A 20,516-nucleotide genomic window follows, 5' to 3' on the forward strand; every position below is an offset into this window, starting at 1 on the left:
CTGCTGGCATGAGACAGTAAAAACCCATTGAACATTCACAAGGTAGGAATACATCCTTTACGTCTCCCAGTACCTTGAATTTCTTTTTTTTCAAATGAATTCAAAAAGCATAACTCTATTTATAAGCATTTATGCTGTATATATAAGAGGATGGGCATATTATATTAAACAATAACTCTTCATTCGTTTAGTAGAATAGCCTGAAACCTTCCTCATTCAATTTCCAACCTGGGTGATTTAAATACTATCCTATTTGTTTATTGAACCCTAAAGATGTATCTTTCCACAGCTAGGAATTGCTATTCTCTGTGATTCTGTCAGAGGCTTCACTAGGTTCTGAAGAGTCCTTAAAAACAAATATCTCTTGCAAGACTGTATATTACCATGTTTAAACGGGCAGCAAGAAACTTTTAATAGACTGCAGGAGAAGGCATTTACACTAATGCAGATTCAAGAAGTTCCAAAGAAAGAGTGAGAAAAATAGGGAGGGAGGAAAGACAAAGAAAAGCAAAAGTGAATGTGATTTTATTTAGAGACCTACATTTTTCTTTTTATAAAGTATACTTAGAAAGACTTCACTGGCTAAATGTATTTGAATGGTAAAATAATTTTAATTAGATTCTAATAACAATGTTAGCTTTTATTTCAACTTATACAGACCGCAATAAAACGTCCAGACAATACCTGCTTATATGGGGTATTTTGTCTTACCTGAACAAATGACTGAAAAGAAACACAGTCGGCCCTCTGTATCCACAGGTTCCACATCTATGGATTCAACCAAACACGATGGAAAATATTCTCCCCCCAAAATTCCAGAAAGTTCCAAAAAGCAAACCTTGAATTTGCCATGCTAAGGCAACTATTTACATAGCATTTGCATTGTGTGAGGTATTATAAGTAATCTAGAGATGATTTAAAGTATAAGGGAGGATGTGCATAGGTTATATGTAAATACTACGCCACTTTATATAAGGGCCCTGAGCATCCTCAGATTTTGGTATCTGCGGGGGGTCAGGAACCAATCCCCCATGAGTACCAAGGGATGATCAATAACTCCAGACACGGCAACCCTTACTCACTGCAGTAAAATTGCTTTTCTTTGCTTTTCCATCACAGTGCGAAAGAGGCACGCAGATGTCACCACATGCAAAAATTTCCTACCATGTTACGAAATTACTGAAAGAAAGCTTGCTTAGTTCCCCAAATACTAAACTCAATTTGTTTTGAAACATAAAAGAAATATGATTTAGGAATAGAAATGCTTTCTACTTCTTTTACTTTTAAGGTACCTAATGTCATCGTATATGAGATCACTGAAATTAAAACAGGAGAAACTTAACTAACCACTGACTCTGATTGTGGGATTGAAGAAGGATATCATTTTCCAGAATCAGGGCCACCAAGATAGAGTGGTTGATTCTCTATGAGAAAATATGGAGGCAGCAAAAGAGCAAACCAGAGCCGAACAGCAAAACACACCTTTGAGTAGACCTGTGGGTTGTCAAATAGCGCCTCTTCTGACCTTCCACAAAGAATGTTGGCCCTGCTCTGGCCTGAAAAGATCCACAGGAACAGCTGGCAAATCACACTAATGGCATGTTGGTCTCTCATCTCACTGAACCCCATATTACACTAGGCTTTATGCAAATACCTACTACTTACATTTTTAATATTTTCTAAGAGATAGAAATGTTTCCCTGAGAAATGTTTGTCCTGTCAGAACAAGCCTCTCCACAACTTGAATGCAGAACTGGCTGTGATAGGTGAGTCTCTGCTCAATTTGCTATAGATGTCTTAAAAAGTAACTTTTTGTTTTTATTGCTTTATATGTTGAAGGGGTTGTGTCTTTGTGGATTTTGTCCCCAAAAGTTCATTAATTGCAAATCTAACATGACAAAATAACCTGGTTAAAAGTATTCTTTCCAATGGCATAGATAATTAAAATCTATACAATTAGAATTAAACAATTCTGTCTAAAATATTTTTGTTAATATATGTTCATTCATACAAAAAGGCCAATTGTGTTCCCAAAGTTGAGAGAACTAAGCTACCCATCTGTATGTCATTTAGTACAAGAGAAGCAACTGCAGGTTTAAATTACATGGTATTGGATTGCAATTTCCTAACATTGGATGCTTTTCTGCTTTTTTACCTTGAGTCATTTACTAAGGAGTGTTCATAAAAAGTAGCTTAAAGCACAGATGCTTGCAAATCGTTTAGGCAAAGATGTTTCTCTCTTTTTCATTCTGCCTCTCTCAAAAATCTCTCTTTTCTGAAGAAAAAGAATAAAACTGTTGGTCAGTATTGACGAACCATGTCAAGGATTTGTACAAGGAAAAAAGGTAAAATTGAAAACATCTGATTGAAGTAAATAAGACAAACATAAAAGCTTCACTGGTGAATGAAGGGTACTGAAAAAACTTTATTTCATAGATTAGAAATTACTTTTGATCTAAACATTCTTAAAAACAGATTGTTTTCTACTATGAACCATCTCATTAGCTGTGCTACAGAGACCTCGTTTTAATGGCAAGCTTTGAAAGACTGCTGCTGTACTCTTTTGTTAGTCTCCGTCTTATTTGTAAGGGGGATAAAGATTTCATTCCAGCTTTCTTTGTTTGTCTTTCAAGAACCACTAAAGCAGTATTCACACAAATTTTGTAGGAATGTGCCCTATGTCATAGCCTACAAATTATTTGGTTTTGGTGCACTTAAAGGTCATCTTCCAAATTAGCAAAATTTTCCTACATCCTGGCTTTTCAACCTTAAATATAAATATTGTTTCCTAACTGTAAGTGAGGTTTGTTCTTTAAGAAATGCTAGTGTTTATTTAAAGTTGTCAAACTTTGTACATTTTTATTCTTTGGTCATACTATGTTCTCAAAATAATTAGGCTTTTAAAGTGTACCTAATAGCAAAAGGAAGTATATGTGGACTAGAAACAACCATTGTGATTTAATACTAAACAATGAAAAGTTAGTCAGATTTTAATAAATTTCTTGCCACATAGTTTAATAATAATACACTTCCTGGACAATTGAAAGCTGTACTATTACATTAGCTCTCCTAGCATCATAACCCAAAACTGGCATATATAAACACAGAAAGGCTTCACTTTTGTCTCTAATTTCCCTTTTCCCTATCAGACTCACTTTTCTAAAGTCATGTGGTGCCACTGTTAATTTCAAAGAAATCATTTCATTTTGAAATTCTAGAATAATTCATTGGATGGTTTCCCTTTACTATCTTCACTTAGGTACTGTAATTTTCTTATTACACAGGGTAATTTAACATTAGTATTATATGACATCTGTTCAATGACCCCTAAATTGGCTTAGAAGTATGTTAGGGAAAGATTTTTTCCTTTATTTAAATGGTTAATAGAGTACTTCGAAGCCACAAGTGAGCATATGTGTATACACACGCAACACAAAGCATATTTGAGAGGGTAATATTGCCACTTTGGTATCTAATCATAACACCATTCCTTACAGAGTAACTTTGGTATATATCAGACCCACCTTGAACCCTATCCAAGGGCATTTATTTGCTAAAATATGCCCAAAGTCTCTTTTTATATCAAAGCTTGTTCCATATTGTTGCTTCAAAGCCAGTATTGTCTTGAATTAGAGTTCACTTTCTGCCTTGCCTGCTTCCTAGTCACGTGACCTTAGACAAATGGGTCTCTCTATGTGCTACCACCCTCAGAGGTCTGCTGTAAGGATCATAGCAATTAGCACTTAACAAACACTGTCTAAACAAATGCAGTATTATATTAACATTTTGATTACAGTGAATTCTGAAGTTAAAACTGTATTTTAAAAGGTAACCAGATCAGGTATTTCAGTGTGCTGCAATATTTTATTGGTAATTATTTTTCCATAATAATTCCCTTAGAACAGTATTTTCCTCACAAGTTATCTTTAAAAATGATTAAAATGAGAATTGAAAGAAGAGAAGAAAATTAAAATTTGAGTGCCTACTATGTGCCAGGCACATTTCTAGGCACTTTCACATAACTACATTTAATCCTCTCAATAATTCTAGGAGGTAGATGTCACACCCATTTTACAGATACGGAAACTGAGGCTCAGAGAGGTTATAACATAACTTACTAAGGACAAACAGCAAATAGATATACTGACTCAAATCCCAGGCTATCTGACTGCAATGCCCATGGAAAACTTATGCTACACATTTCTTCTTTCTTCTTAAATTATGCAATAACTTTCAGCTTGAAAACCATCACTAACAACTTAAGATAATAAGAGAGAAAAGTAATAATCACTACAGTACATCCAGAAAAGTAAAAACATTTGTCTATTAGCCAATGTCTGTTTTCTCTGTGTTCATTCCTTCAGCATAGGGTCAGTGACAAGGTTCAAACGGGATTCTCACAAAGTCTATAAAACGTTGAAAGGCTTTTTAAAGTCCTGTTTAGAAGTAAATCAAATCTGTTAACTAAATCTTAGAGCACTTTTAAGTCATAAATCTTATATTTCAGTGTGAAAATTCAAAACAAAACAAAATCCAAAGATCCCATAACTTTAATTTTGGTCCTAGGATCAGAAAAAATGAAACTATTAAATATCTTCCCAAAATAATAAGTGAGTAAGAGATAAGACTATCTTGTTTTGCTTTGAATTAACTAGGTTAAAACAGTAAAGTTCATGTTGAAATATCTTGCTACTATATTTAAAAATGGTGTATTATAATTTTCACTATAAATTATAATTTTCAGTTGGTTATTAGTCTGTCATACTGGGAAATTAAAGAAACTTTTATCCCAGATGTAGTAGTGTTAGGAATTTCTAAATAAGTGGGCATTTATAAAAGCCAAATCTAGTCCATTTTTATAATAGAATATAAAATTATATGCCATGAACCATTTTTCTCTTGTGTTTTGTTTGTTTTGCACTCTAGTAATTTAATAAAGGCTTTAAGAAAAAAATGCAAAGCACAAGAAAGAAAAGCTCCATGCTTGTAGAAGCATGCTCAATTTTTCTGATTTTTTTCTCTCAACGTAGACCTATACAGGAAAAACATTCCTGAGATTAACATACAGTCTAAGACGCCATGCCACTCTGGCTTCAGTCCTCTGGTTTCCATGAAACTAGGGCTGCAGGACTTTCTTTGAGGACCACTGATCTGACATTTTTCTTACTGGTTTTTTAAGTCATCAAAAATGTTGAGTGTTTACAGAGTGCCAGGCACTGTGCTAAGTAAAATACTCATTCATTCATTCAATAATTACTTACTGAGCACCTACTATACGCTGGCATTATTCTAAGTACTTAAGATATATCTGTGAACGAAATAAAGATCCTACTTTCATGGAGCTCGCATTCCAGCAGGGGTAGGGGAAGACAGATAAAACACAGTGAAAATAAGTAAGAAAACTATATAGCCTCTTAGAAGGTGATAAGTATACAGGATGGAAAAAAAGCAAAACTGAGCAGGGCAAAGAAGACTGGGAGTGCTAGAAGTAAGGGCTGTAACCTTAAATAGAGTGGTCAAGGTAAGACTCACGGAGGTGACTTTTGAGCACCGCCCTGCCTTAAGGAGGAGAGGAAGTTGACCATGCTGCTATCGGAAAGGAGAGCTTTCTGAACACCCAGTGGAAATGGCCAACGCAAGAGATGAATACACTAAAAAGTTCATACTCCAGTGGTAGAGATGGAGACAAGTAATTGCAACGCAAGTACTAAAACCTGAATATGAATGGAGTAGGTCAACAACAAAGAACGAATATGCTTTTACATCTGGAAATTTACAATTGCATATCTTAGCACAGACATTGTCTGACATTACCTTCCTTTCTTCCAAGTGAAATCCTTTAAGCCAAGTGCTATACTCAAAATAGCTCTCAGAGAGTATTTGTCTGGCAGAACCTTGAACACAGAATTAGACATGCGGTCTCTGCTAATTTGCTGTATGTATTTAATGTCATCCCTTTCAGACTATAGATCATCATTCCCAACCTGGAGTCATGTGTAAGATACTCAACAGACATTCTTTGGTGATGAATTTTTGATAGGCCTAGAGAGCAAAATCCTTTGGCCAAACAATGTTTTTACCCTTCGGAGACAGTTCACTAACTCTGCGCTTCAGGTGGTAGCAGGGAACATCCATAACTAAAGAAAGTATAAAATTAGTACCTCAACTTAGTTTCCATTTTTTAAAAACATTCTTGATTTTTACATTTAGGTTCAGTTTAATTTCATCTGTCCTCTAAGTCCTAAATATAACACAAAGGAAAACAAAAAACAAAAACTCTAGGTCTTAGGAATCAGAAAGCAGACAATTGTTTCTTTTTAAGGTAAGGATTTGTTTTCTTTTCTATATGTGAGAAAAATCATACCTTTATTTCTCATAGTAGTAATCACATTTAATGCCTTCTTGCTGTTTTTCTATCACTTCATATAAGACAGTTCTACAGAGCAGTTTCAGTTATATTCTATTGATGCATGCACAGAGTTCTAATTAACATTAATGGACGTATAAGCATGCCAAGGCAACACACCATTTTAAACTTCTTGAATTAAACAAGACCATATGTTTTAGTGGTGCATAGTTGAATGATAAAATTGGCCTTCTGGTTTCCATACTGAAGGTTTGAATAGATAAACTAAGAAAATATTTTCAAGGAAGTTTTCCTTCCAAGTCTACATATCCTGATAAATTCACCCCTACTCTGATCTTCCATCTGAATATCCTTAGTACTAGTGTATTTACCCTGCAGGGTACTATTTACATGAGCTAATATAATATATTGCAATTATTCTCAAATGTCGTCAGTTGTTTCTGCTTTATTTTCCCAGATTATAAATTCTTTGAAGACATAAACTGTTGAGCCTAATATTAATTCATACCTTCTACAACTATTTATTAAACATCTACAGTGAATTAAGAACTGTGATGTGTACTGGAAAGTTAAAAATGAATAAGTCAAGGTTTCTGCCTTAGGGGAGCACATACTGTAGCAGGAAAGATAAGAAAAACAATCAATACAATGTGCAGTCTTATAGTAAAAATATATGCAAAGTTTTGTGTAAAGAGAGTTAATAAAGAAGACATTAACACTCTTAAACTTTGCCCACCTACATTGACGAGGTCCAATTATAATTGGGATATGGAAAGCTCACATTATTTGCAGAAACAGCATCTACAGGGTCACAGGGCCAGAGAAGATTCAAATAGGGAAGAGAACTCCATCCAGACAAGCTGATAGATGTAGTGTGATCAAATATGTACAATGTCAAGGTGGTAATCAAAGAGTCTTTCATGTAAGTGGGATTACCTAATTTAACAAAGCAAAATAGCCACGATAAAATGTAGATTCTGATTTGGAAGAGGGAAAATTGGGCAGCTGAGAAATAAGGCAGTTTTAAAATTAAAGGGGAAATATGCCAATGTTTTCTCACTGTAAGTCAATGGGAGTAAATGTATTTCCCACAGCATCTAAAGTCTATTAATATGATTTTAAATTCTAGCCTTTGATATTAAGTAATCTGTAAGGCTGCATGATTTTCTTGAGAGGTGACAACAGAGAGCTTTATCACTACATTCATCCGATGATACACTCACCTGAATGAACTCTGTAAGATAGAAACCACATTTTACATTTCTTTTACTTGTGGGTTACAAATTTTTAATTGTTGAATACATGTGTGATAGTCATTTTATCAGCATTCTCTAAGGGTAGCAAATAAAACTAAAGAGTACTCCTCAGTACTTCAAAATGTAATGCAAATACAAGAGCAATGACTTTTTTATTAATGTGGCCCATAAAGACTAGAGTTTAGGGAAATATTCAAAACATGTCTTGATCCAAAAAGCATTTTCTTACTTGCAAAGCATATGAGTAAAAAGAGAAGTTTTAAAGGCACTGCCATCATCAAGTGACAACAGTGGAAGAGAAAGTTACTTAACTTCAAGTCTATCTGATTGCATGTGAAACGTCTGACGAAGTTAAGAGTTCCCTGTTTTTAATTTTTTTTCCAGTATGGGTCTTCACTAGAACATCATAGCCTGTACAGAAAAAAAAATTAAAAAACAGACAGGCTCATTTCCATTCTACATTTCACATGCAATCAAAAAGACTTGCAAAAAATAGTTCTCTCTCCCATCCTCCCTCACCGCCTTGGGAGCACAGACTGAGGAGATGAGAGGTAACCACCCACAAAAAGGAAGGAAAGGAGCCCTCTCTTAGATTACCATGCAGAATTTTATTTCCATGTAACATCAAGTATGCTTTGTTAGAAAGAAAATAAAACTTATGTTGTCTAAGAGCTCAGCTTTGTAAATTTCTAAAATTACATTATCACCCAAATCCAATTTAAAATCTAAATTAACTAAGCTCAATGGGCAGAAAATATGTCTGCAACTGCCACTCAGTGGACAGCTAAATCTGAGTCTAGCTATACATTCCAGAAAATCTAAGAGATTCTGGAGAAAAAAAAAAAATTCAAAAAATTTACACCTTTCTTTATCAGCCAGATAACTAAAGAAAAGGCATAAGACTTCTGAATTATTCAATATATCCTTGAGGAACTGGGGGAAAATTTCGGTCATCTTTGCATCCCCAGCACCTCGCACTGTGCCCTAAGAAGAGTAAGCCCTAAATAAGTGTATGTTGTATTTAAATATTTATTCAACTCTCCATTTTTATTATTACTATTTAAATTTTCTTCCTAAACGATGTTTTCTAAATGATGGCTCTGGCTATGTTTCTTAGAATTTAGTTTAAAAACTGCAACAGTAATATTTGCTTAATAAACCAGTGTAATTTTAAAAAATAAATGGTGGATTAAATTTTTTTCTTTATTACTACTCTGAATCCTTTATTACCTCTCTAGAGTTCCACTTTCAAATATTTTATTATGACTAATATTCCATTAATTCTCTGGATTTAAGACTATGAGGTTACCTAATCCAGCATTCCCCAAAACATATCCTGTGAAACGGTGGCTCTGAAAAAAATGTTCACAAGTAGTTCCTCTTGAGGGGTGAGGAGAAGTTTCTATAGTCAAACCAGATCAGGAAAATCTAGGTTACATGGGTTTCCTAATGAAGACTTCTTACAGACTTTCTTATGCTGATGTGCATTATTGAACATGTGGTATTTTGACGCACCATTATTTTATGCTCCACCAGAAAAGTAAAAAAGAGTTGTCAATCAAACCATGACACAATACTTTCTTATCAAAATAATTTTTGGGGCTTCCCTGGTGGCACAGTGGTTGAGAATCCGCCTGCCAATGCAGGGGACACGGGTTCGAGCCCTGGTCCGGGAAGATCCCACATGCCGCGGAGCAACTAGGCCCGTGAGCCACAACTACTGAGCCTGCGCGACTGGAGCCTGTGCTCCGCAACAAGAGAGGCCGCGATAGTGAGAGGCCCGCGCACCGCAATGAAGAGTGGCCCCCGCTTGCCGCAACTAGAGAAAGCCCTCGCACAGAAACGAAGACCCAACACAGCCAAAAGTAAATAAATTTATTAAAAAAAAACTTTTCAGCTGCATTCTCACTACCAAGATGATGAAATGTAAAACCAGCTCATCCTAGAATTTATAAAACATGGTAGTATGCAAAGTTTCTCCATTTGATGACGGGATCAGTTTTACAGGGTATCAGTAGAATTAGTGTTCATAATTTGGGAACTGATGATCTTCCAGTCCAAAGCCCTCATGAGGAAACCAAGGCTCAAAGAAGTTATGGGACCTGGTCACACACCTGGTTAATGAGAGCAAGCTCCACGTCTGCAGCTTTCCTCATTTAATTATCTCATTCAATATATTTCCCTCTTGAACCAATGCTCTGTTGTACATTAACATGCCCATCTTTCACTAACCCATGTGCCCACAGCCTGTTCCCACCCCTACGCCACCATCCTCCCCTCCTACTGCCTCCTGCTAGTTATAATTACATCTACACATTCCTTCAATATCCTCTAGGAGAAATGTCATTACTTCAAATCCTAATCCAAGAAGCTAGTCAGCCATTCTGGGCAGAAAGAAGCACGATGCTTCTTACTTCTTCTACTTCTTCCTTCAATAGTAAAGCAAAGGAGGAAATGTGTAAATAGAATCATAAAAACACGAAGTATGTAACTCCCTTCATTCTACAGATAACAAAATTTGGACCCAGAGTGGCCATCTTTCTCAGAATGTGCATTCCTTAAGAACAGAGATCACATTACTTAATACGTGGCATTATTCTGATACATAAGATGTTGCTACTTGTTCATCACCATTCATTCATTCAACAAATACTTATTGAACACCTATTATGTGATAAACACAATTCTAGTTGCTAAGACGGAGTAGTCAACTAAACAGACAAAAAAATCTCTACCTTTCTGTAGCTCACTTTGCAGGAACCAAGGGTTTTCCTGTAATAGAAATAGATTTTGATGATCAAACCTATCAACATTCCCAGACTTATTTGATGTTCCACCCCTGACTTTTTATATTTTTCCAGTTTATTCTCCCTTACATCCAGGGATTAAAGTTGCACAGAATAAATTTCTGGGAAATGTCAGATAATGTTAACACTTGAGGGTAATATCTAACTGTGAACGATTTGACAAGAGTGTATTTCATTCTAAGTTTACAGATGAGGAATAGGAATAAAAGGTACAAAACAGATTCTGGGGCCAGAAAGCAAGTTGGTGGTAAAAACAAACTAGTAAATGCAGATTATGCTTCCAATCTATTTCTTCATCAATACCAATAACAGGACAGCAAGCTCTGAAACTTGCTGTGATGTTATTTAAAATTTGCACAAGAAATATTAAACTATTAATCAAAATGGAATATACTACGAAGAGCTGTACAATTCTGTGAGCGAACATGCATTTCTGTAACAAAACAAAATCTTAAAAACTATAGCTATAGAATTTTAGATTATCTTTGCTTGCTTAAAATTTAAGTAATCTAGCGAGTTAGATTAGCAGTCTATTCTTCACTTGCAATTACGTGATTGAATACAATAAATACATCTAGTGTTGAAGGAAATGCTTACCATAGTAGTAACTGAGTAAATTTAAATTCTATAAATGTGTAGCTCTTAAAAATCACCTAAATAACTGATATCTTTGTCATCACATGGTGTGTGTGTGTATATATATATACATATATATACACACACACACACACACACACACACACACACACACACACGTATTTTGGCTGTGCACACAGCATGCGGGATCTTAGTTTCCCGACCAGGGATTGAACCTGCACACCCTACAGTGGAAGCATGGAGTTTTAACCACTGGACCCCCAGGGAAGTCCCCATGGTATATTTTTATAACATGCATTTTTAAGTGACTAATACAAGTGCAAATATACTAAATGTAAAAAAGAGAGAGAAAAACGAGGTAATTAAAATAAATAAAATGGGGGTTTTAAATTTTCAAATGGTTGATTTCAAATGCAAAGACACAAAAATAGAGATAATTTGCCACTGCATCTTGGTAAAATCTATTCAAAGCATTTTAAATTAAAATGTATCTAGCAAAAGCGGCCATGAGAAATTCAGTCTCGAAATAAAATGTTTGGGATGAAGCTATAAACTAGAAAAGACTGACAATGAATATTCATCAGGTATTTAGCCTCAATATTAGTGACTCTTTGTGAACTGTCATTCACGCCCCACTCCTTCATTAAACATGTGTTTGTTAAGAGCAAAAGATGGCTCGTTTTAATAAATCCTTCTATGATCTGTCAGGTAAATTACTGTGAACATGTTTAGATAAATAAACTTCTAAGAATGCTATCTATATGATTCCCCAAAAGTGCATATTGTCTAGATAAACTAACTCTGTAGAATTATCATTTGTTTTCAGAACTGATCATATTTTATATTCTTTAGTCGTTAATTAGAGAATTTCTCAAACAAAATTAAAACTTATTTTTTGTTCATGCCCATTTTATCTCTGTTGCTACTAGATTTTGCTATGTATTTTATAATTATTAATGTATGTGAAGAATTTATTCTATATTTAAGAAAAAATTAACAAAATCCACATTTAACAAACCATATGCCCAACACCTTATTCATACAGATGTATTTATCATTCTATAGCAATTTAGCCTTGTGCACAATTTTTAAAACTCATCTAATAATCATATGCTGTACAGCAACTTTTCAGTATTAACTAATACTTTATTATATCACGGAGCTACTAAAACATTTTGTTTTAGAAAAGAATATAGCTGCATTAGAGTACTCATTAATCAACATTTTAAATATAATTTTTCTTAGCTTCCAAAAATATTTTTATTCATGCAGAAAAGGATTCATGCTTAACAGTCAACATGTTAAACTCATAACATTTTCAAGATTCTATAAAAATTCAAAACATAGCAAAACAAAATGTGAAATTTTCTTTAATTCTTGGGTGGTCTGCTGAAGAAAATTTAGCTACATATAAAACTATAAATTACTGTTAAATCAGCTATTTGGATACAAGATAAGTTAATTTATGAAAACGTGTTTTAGTTTATAGAAAGTCTACACATGATAGACAATTTCGATGAGATGTCCAAGCACAAGGGAGTTGGAATCCTGTTGAAAATGGAAAAAGGTTTTGCACTCTACAAATATTGTTTGAACATCATATAAGCAGAAAAATTTGTGGTTTGTAAATCCATGTGTTCTTAACTGAATATTCTTTACATACTTTTGTTTAAGTTTTCACAATGCACCTATGTGCTAATGATATCAATACCCTTTCATGCTGTGAAAGAATGTAAATCTAGTGCCATCTACTGGGAAAAGTAGATACCGTTCAATCAATTAATTGCAAATTATTTTGTGAATTAGGGGAGTTGAAATTTGAATGTCTATTGTTTTAAAAAACCATTTGTTTCTTTAAAAAAAAAAACTCCCCCAAAGCATTTTCAATATAAATAAATAAGTTAGGTAAGATGAACATGTAAGAATGGTGAAGTTGGAGACTAGAAGGCAGTAAACTGAACTCACGGGAGAGAATTTCATTGGTGATATCAATACAGAAATCAGAAATTATACATTCTGGCTAGAGTTTTTATATTGTTTTGTGTTTAGAAGGCAGGCTCTGAATCTGTGGTCAAGGAGACCTCTCTTATGAGTATCAGAATATCTAATAAAAAATCTTGAAATTATATGAAAAATTGTATAGGTGCACATATGTATCCTCTGGAGGAGAAAAACCATAACTTTTATCAAAAAAACCCACAAAAAACCACGGAAATGGTTCGTGTTTTCATGACGCAAAATGGTTAAAAATTAAAACTAATATAGAAAGCCAATCTATTCAGTAAGTGAACAACACACCAATGACTTCAATTTTTTTTTAAGGTAAATACAATATCAGATGCTATTAATGAAATATTGCCAGCTCAAACTTGAATAGTAGTACTCCTTATTTATGGATATTGCTCTGGTGCTTATCTGTAGTATTTCCTCTTTACAAATGCAGAACTTAAAGCACAGCAAACAATATTAATTTGCTCCAGAGAAAAGCAATCAAAAGAACCAGAGTTCTTAGTTCTCATGGTAAGTGTAATACGTACTTATTCCCTTCCTCAAACAGTTTATCACCAAAACTCAAATTGTTTGAGAGAAAAAGTAAAAGCAAGTTTGGATAATATACTTTGAATCTGTGTTACCTTTTTTTTTTTTGCTGTTGTTGTTATTTGTTTAGCTACAATGTGATTTATACCTGAGAAATCTACCATATTGTATTAATGCAATAAAGTGAGAAAAGAGAAAGTTTTTTTACAATATATTCAAAAGGCAACCAAACCATGAACTTTAATTTAACCTCCTCATTAGATTTATTTGAGACCCAAAAGAGCCTCAAATAAATTTGTACTGTCTGTTATAGCTATCACTTCACCTACATGTAAACTTTCCAAATGTTTATTCATTCATTTAACAAATATTTATTAAGTGCCAGGCACTGTGCTAAGCTCTGGAGCCACAAGCCCCTGATTCTTAGAGAGCTCTACTTACACAGATGATAGTCTATGACTTGCAAACACCATTTGCAAAATTTCTGTCTTTAAGACTTCTAATTTCTGCATTGGAATATTATGACATAATATCTTTATAAGCTGCATAAACTGCCGTGTGGCTCTTCAATTCATGGAGACTGTTAAATATGCCACTAAAGTCAAGAGTAACAACCACATATTATGTGTATGATGTTAGAGGAAAGCACAATTTATCACTGTAATTAGTACTATTTAGACAAATACTCTCACTTGGCTGAAAGCTACCATGATATCTAGTCTAACCTACAATTAGACTTCATTTCTATCAAGCATTGAAACTATGTATAAAATTGTGCTTCCTAATCCCTCCTAAGATAATGCTTCAGTCTTGATTTAGATGCAAGGAATTCTAATGTTCAAACATGGAAAATATTTCTGTCCTCCCACCACAACCAAGCAGATTTTTCTATAAATTCCCAGCCATTAATTAGTACTGAGTTTTAAGATTTGACTAACCCAAAGCCAAAGTAAAAACAATGACAGTTCATAAAATCACAGAATTTCAGAACTGAATAGATTATCTAATTTAAATTCCTCATTTGAAAAATAAAGAGACTGAGATCTGGAGAGGTTTACTGATACGTTCAAGGTCCCACAAGTTAATGACAAAGCTGTGGTTAGTTTTCTGACTCCTATTCCAGTGCTCTTTTTAATACATAAAAGAAACTGTTATAGGAAATTAAGAAGAGCTCTGAGAGAAAAAAAAAATTTAATTACAAACATGAGCAAACCATAACTCAGATGCACTTAATAAGCTCTAAATTGAAATTATGCCTTATTTAAAAATAAGAAGAAAAGGAAGTCGAAGCTGAAAAATGATAGGTCAGCCTTCTGGAATATGGCCTTCATAGGTCAATCCAGTTATAATCAACTTTAAGAGCCTGTTCCAATTATTTTTCAGTTCTGGAATTATTTCATATAGAATAATAACTAAAATTAGTAGGGTACTGGCTAGGGAGCAGAAATCTTTTTGATTTACAGAGACTTTTGTTGCAATGGGTTTTGACCAGGGAACAGTAAATTAAAGCAAGACGTCAAACTTTTACCTTAATTTCCTATATCTCCAATTTTGACCTCTTCCCTCTCTACTTGTATAAAGTGATAAAGACCAGAATTTCCATTTCCATTTCATTTTTATTTTTCAAAATTTAAATAGTTTGTTTCACATTATTGTTAAACTTAGCAATTTCTTCAACATATTTATATTTCTAAGAGTAAAATCCTGTCAGAGAAATGTATGGTAACAAAGATTTTGCTAACATTGAAGTTATAAAATACGTGGACACTGGAAGACTGAGTCTCATAACACTTTAAAAAATACGGGGTGCTTGAATGGCTAAGAAATTACGGAATACTATTCTAGTCAAATCATTTATCAAAATAAAATGGGCTTACAAGCCCTAAGTAAGAAAGACCAAGTCTCTCTAAGCTTCCATCAGTACTGGATAGTAAGAATAAGAGAAATGTGTTATATGTTTATAGGACTTGAATCTGGTTCAGCAGGATGTATAAGTAAAATAAAGAGATCAAAACAACAGATTGAGATGGTTATTTCTCAAACATAAAGTGCATTTGTGGTTCTGATTAAAGTAAAAATAGTTAAATGAAAGATGGGACATATTTAAATGTTTTTAAAAGTCTATTGTACTAGAAAAATACAAAATATATATGTACGTATATTGATACAGATGTCTATAGTGAACTAGTGAACATTTATATATAGTGCTTACTACATGCCAGCCACTGTTCTAAGCGCTTTCCACATCCTAACCTATTTCATTCTCACAGCAACCCTTTCAGGTAAGTACTATTATTATCCTCATTTTACGAACAAGGAAGCCAAGGCACACAGCCAGTTAAGTGGCAAAGCCAGAATTCAGATCCAGTCAAATTCCAGAATTTGTGTGCTTAAGCATTGTACTATAATGGTTACTTCTTAAACATTATCAGCTTTGTTGAATTTATCTTTGAATCATTTGATATCAAAATTTAAAGACACATATTTTGATTAAACAATTTCATTATGAAACACTTTAATCCCACAATTGTCATATATCGAGGGATACCATGTTAATTAATAAGTTTCTGTAAATACTTAGCCTCCTTGGTGTATGACAAACTCATGTTACAAGAACTATGCTACTGCTCTCATATCTTGGGGGTTTCTTTTTTCCAGTGGAAAACATGGTTATGTATCAGTTAAATAACTTTCATACTACAATTATTATATGTAGTATATAGTTCTGGAGAAGTTCCCCATGGCACAGGAACTACATTGGTTGATGCTCTCCCTCAAGCTTACATACAATTCAACAAATAAATCTTGTCAGTCCTACAACTTGAATTTCTCTCTTACCTATCGCCTTCTTTCCAAACCTACTGTAATGATCACTGTTAAGGCTCTCAGTACTTCATGAGTCCCTCCAGCCTCAAGCTCCTCCAACATACTCAATGGTGGCATGCAGAGGCATGGCGGGGTAGGGGAAGCGAAGATGTCAGGAAGAGTGGTTGTGGACCCCATGCATTAAGCTTCATTGGCCTCTCAAGTCACCACAAATAGACATAAAATCTTTTTTTTTTTTTTAAATAGCATGTTTACTATTCAAGTACAGCTTCAAGACAAAAGCCTTATCCTTCTAATTAAGCCTTCTAATTAAGTTGCCATCTCCACCTTCTCATAGAAATATCTGGAACCAGCACTGAACCTTCCATCATACTAAATCAATAATGCTTATAAAATGCAAATCAAGTCATTTTACTCCCCCTTCATCCCTTCCCCAAGATTTAAATTTTTTAAAACATCATATGAGGCACTTCATGATTTGGCTACCTTCCTTACCTCTTCTACTTGCCCTCACCTACCCAAGCTAGCCATATTAAATAACCTGCGTTTCTCTGAACATACCTTGCTCTTTCAGGTCTTCATGTCTTTCCCACACTACTTCATATATTAGAAATGTCCTTCCCTCTCCTTGGACATCTGGCTAACTCTTGCTCATAGTTTGGAATTCAACTCAAGCACTATATCCTCCATGAAGCCCTCCTTAAACTTCAGAGACCTTCTCTCCCTTCCAAAATCTCTTCCCCTAAGCAAAGAGCTAGAAGCATCCTCTGGATTCCCCTAACATCCCAGGCATAAATACTTTTAGTCTAGTCTTATCACCGTATGGTTCAATGGCCTTTACACAGTTCCAACTCCATCTTGTGCTTGTTAAAGAAATTGGCTTGATCTTGTTTATCATTGTATCCTCACTGCTTCACACAATGTCTGGCACTCATAGTTAATATTCAATGAATATTTAACGAGTTGGAATTAAATTCTTTATACAGTATAGTAATAGAGATATGTATACTAAAAGAAAATATAAATAATATTGACAATAATGTTCACAGACTATATCTGGCCATAGTGATTTTCATAATAAAATTAAATTATTAAACATGAAATAAGCACATAATAAAATTTTGGACTTTTATGTCTCAGTTGTTTAAATGCTTAAACTCACATTTTTAAAAAGGGTGGTGGCTCTAATTTAAGAAGCAGTGAACACATGCTATATTAGTTCTCTTTATTTGGTCACTGTTAAATAGAACATGTTTTCTTTATAAGTATAATAACTAACTTTATTACACTAAAGTTGCTCGTTTTAATTTTTTCTTTCTAAAGGAATGACCACATGTGGAATGAAAAGCATTTTCATTATCCTTTAACGAGATGAATGTCCTATTTTGTGTGATTTGGAGCAGTTTCTTATCAAGGCTGCCAGCCTCTTATGAACATTACGATTTTCAGATTGTAGTGTGCGTTAAAGAAAAAGAAGATATCATGAAATATTAGTGACAATTATATACTGAGCAAGGAAACTGGACAATGTTTCCAGGGGTTGTTAGGACTGTGGAAATGAATGTTACTCAAAGTAGAGTGGTGATTTATAACCAATTTCCGTCTTCAAATTAGGGCCCAAGTAAAAGAAAACGAAATTCAGCAAAGCATTATGGTGTATCATTTCCTGCAGCAGAAACACTCCCCCACCCGGACCAGTGCCCTTACTAAGTATAGTACAAGAAGCAGCAACCTGAGGGAAGCCCACAGGCTCGCAGGGCTACTGGCTGGCTCTTTGTCACCAAATGCAGCAGGTTGAATGCAGACATCACTGTGATATCTTCACCAACAAAACGAGAGGCAAAGAACAGGGGCAAGAGCTGAGTAAGAGAAAAAAAGAAAACAAAAACAAATTAAAACATCACAAATGTTAAACACATTCACTGCACAATTGATGGTTACGGTTTTATCTGGAACTGAACACACACACAGTGCTAATAAATTTCAAATGCCTATTTTTCATATGGTGGGCTTACTTTCAACCCAGGCTTATTTATATCTTATGAATAAAATACACACTATATAATAGCAATGTAATCTGTGAACACATTTTGCAAGAGGTTGAGAAAAGAGACGAAGTTTAAAACAGTTGAAAGGAATTAACGTTTACTGAGTTCCTACCAAGTGACAGGAACTGTCTAGGGCCAAACATAAATATATTACATCATTTAATTCTTACAATAAACCTAGAAGGTAGGTTTTATCACCCAATACATATGTGAGGAAGCCAAGGCTCAAAGGTCCAAGGGCACAAAGCAAATAGCCAGTGGAAAAAAAATTAGAAAACCTTGTTCTAGCCAACTACAAAGTCCCGCTCTCTCCTCATACCACGCTGCCTTCTTCCAGCAATTATTTGCAAATCTCCCTCCCTGGAGAAGACTGCAAAATACTGTAAGATTAAGAGATTTCTTTTGTTAGAGTTTCATATTTTAAAAAAATAGAGTCAAACCTAAGGACAACTAGGAGGCTTCACTTTATAGTGTTAAGTTTGAAGAAGGCATATCAACCATGAATTTTCATTTGATTTTATGATTTATAATTTCTAGATCAATTCTGTAAATAATGTTCACAATCTAGCCTTAAAAAGGGTAAAAATATTTTTTAAAGCTTTTGGAAATGAATCATGTGGAAGGATCTCAAAACTGTGTGAATGTTAAACTTTAAAGAAAAGTTCAGCTAGGATTTTCTTTAAACTTTTGTACAATCTTTCAGTTGGTAAAGATTAACTTCTAATGAAGGTAGAAGATACTAGATTAACAGTAACTTCTTATATTTTATTTAAAATTAGCATTATTATTAGCATTATAGTAGTTAAGTGACCTTAACTACTAAATGTCCAAAAATGTATATAAAATTAACGTCTCGTTCATTTCCTGACCCTCATCCCTCACCCCACCCCCCAAAAATAAAAGTCTGTTCCTGGTCTCTTCTGACCTCCTCGAAGAACAAACACATAATAAACAGTAATATATTTTACCAAATCATTCTGGAGTATATCTGACACAAATCTGCTTGTATTAACATGTCTGAACTCTGATTTCTCCAAACTAAACTCACTACAAAACTAAAACATTTTTGTGTTACTAACTGGAGACAAAAGGGAGGAAGAGGGAAGGTAAGTATCACAATGCACAGCCTGAAAGAACCATTAAACATAAATAAACATGTCATTTTCACGAGTGACTGCAGAGCAGGGAAAAGAGAGCATTCCTTTGGAGCAGACTACTGACTAATAAAAGATCAAAGGTCTATACCTCACAACACTATAAATAAAAATGTATTTTTTTCCTTGTGACCTTCTCTGTGAGGAATAAAGTACGCACGGTAAATGTAATCACTTAGCAAAGCTGCAGCCTCATTGTGCTCCTGCAGCTGACTATAAAACGTCTTCCTATCCTGTTTCATCAACTGCTGTACCAGGCGGCCTGCGCGCCTACCGATGGCCACGGCCATCTGGCTTGTGTCAAAGCCAGCGCACAGGAAGAAAGGGAGTGATGTCACTCTGCAGGTCAGGCAAAGAACAAAGATGCATTCTACAATGAAAAGCTGAGGGCCTCAAATACCGGGGGGCCCTCCAGCATGATATGACGGAGTGATTTAATGTTCTGCCTGTTGCATTTATTTCTACCCAAATAGCCAGGGCTCCATCTAGTGGCAAATAAGTTTTGCCCAGTTTTCTTTAAAAGTGAACCCAGCTACACTAGCATCAACAAAGGAGAGCAACAATGTGATTACTTTTAGAGCTATCTAACCTTTTTTACACTGAAGAATGCAAAAGTACAATTTGTCACAGTGCTCTCCATTGTCAAATCCTACAACGCATGCATTTCATAGGTTAGGATTTGATATAACCCTAATTATTTTAATGTTTGCAAGGATAACTGAAAAAGTAGCTAATTTTGCAAAAATGCACATAAAGTGACATTACGTACACACTACCCTGAAAAAATGTAGCTGAGATGGAAAGTGAAAAACAGTTCTAAAGAATGGATACGTGCATCTGGATGCCTTGGTGAAATCAAACTCATAGTTATATTCCACAAAAGAATCATAGTTAACATGGCTCTAACATGTGACGCCAGGAGC

The 20,516-nt window shown here is 34.5% G+C and overlaps 1 protein-coding gene across 1 annotated transcript in view; it reads right to left on the bottom strand.

Annotated features, from left to right (window-relative positions):
* MSRB3 (methionine sulfoxide reductase B3) overlaps nt 1-20,516 on the bottom strand; it is a gene marked incomplete at its 5' end in the record, with an annotated part of 159,970 nt that overhangs the window by 111,428 nt on the left and 28,026 nt on the right. The window contains 1 exon segment of the mRNA XM_082422869.1: nt 18,124-18,250. Coding sequence (XP_082278995.1) covers nt 18,124-18,250 — 127 coding nt within the window.

Source organism: Balaenoptera physalus, assembly GCF_965194825.1.
Source record: "Balaenoptera physalus genome assembly, chromosome: 13".
NCBI lineage: Eukaryota > Metazoa > Chordata > Mammalia > Artiodactyla > Balaenopteridae > Balaenoptera > Balaenoptera physalus.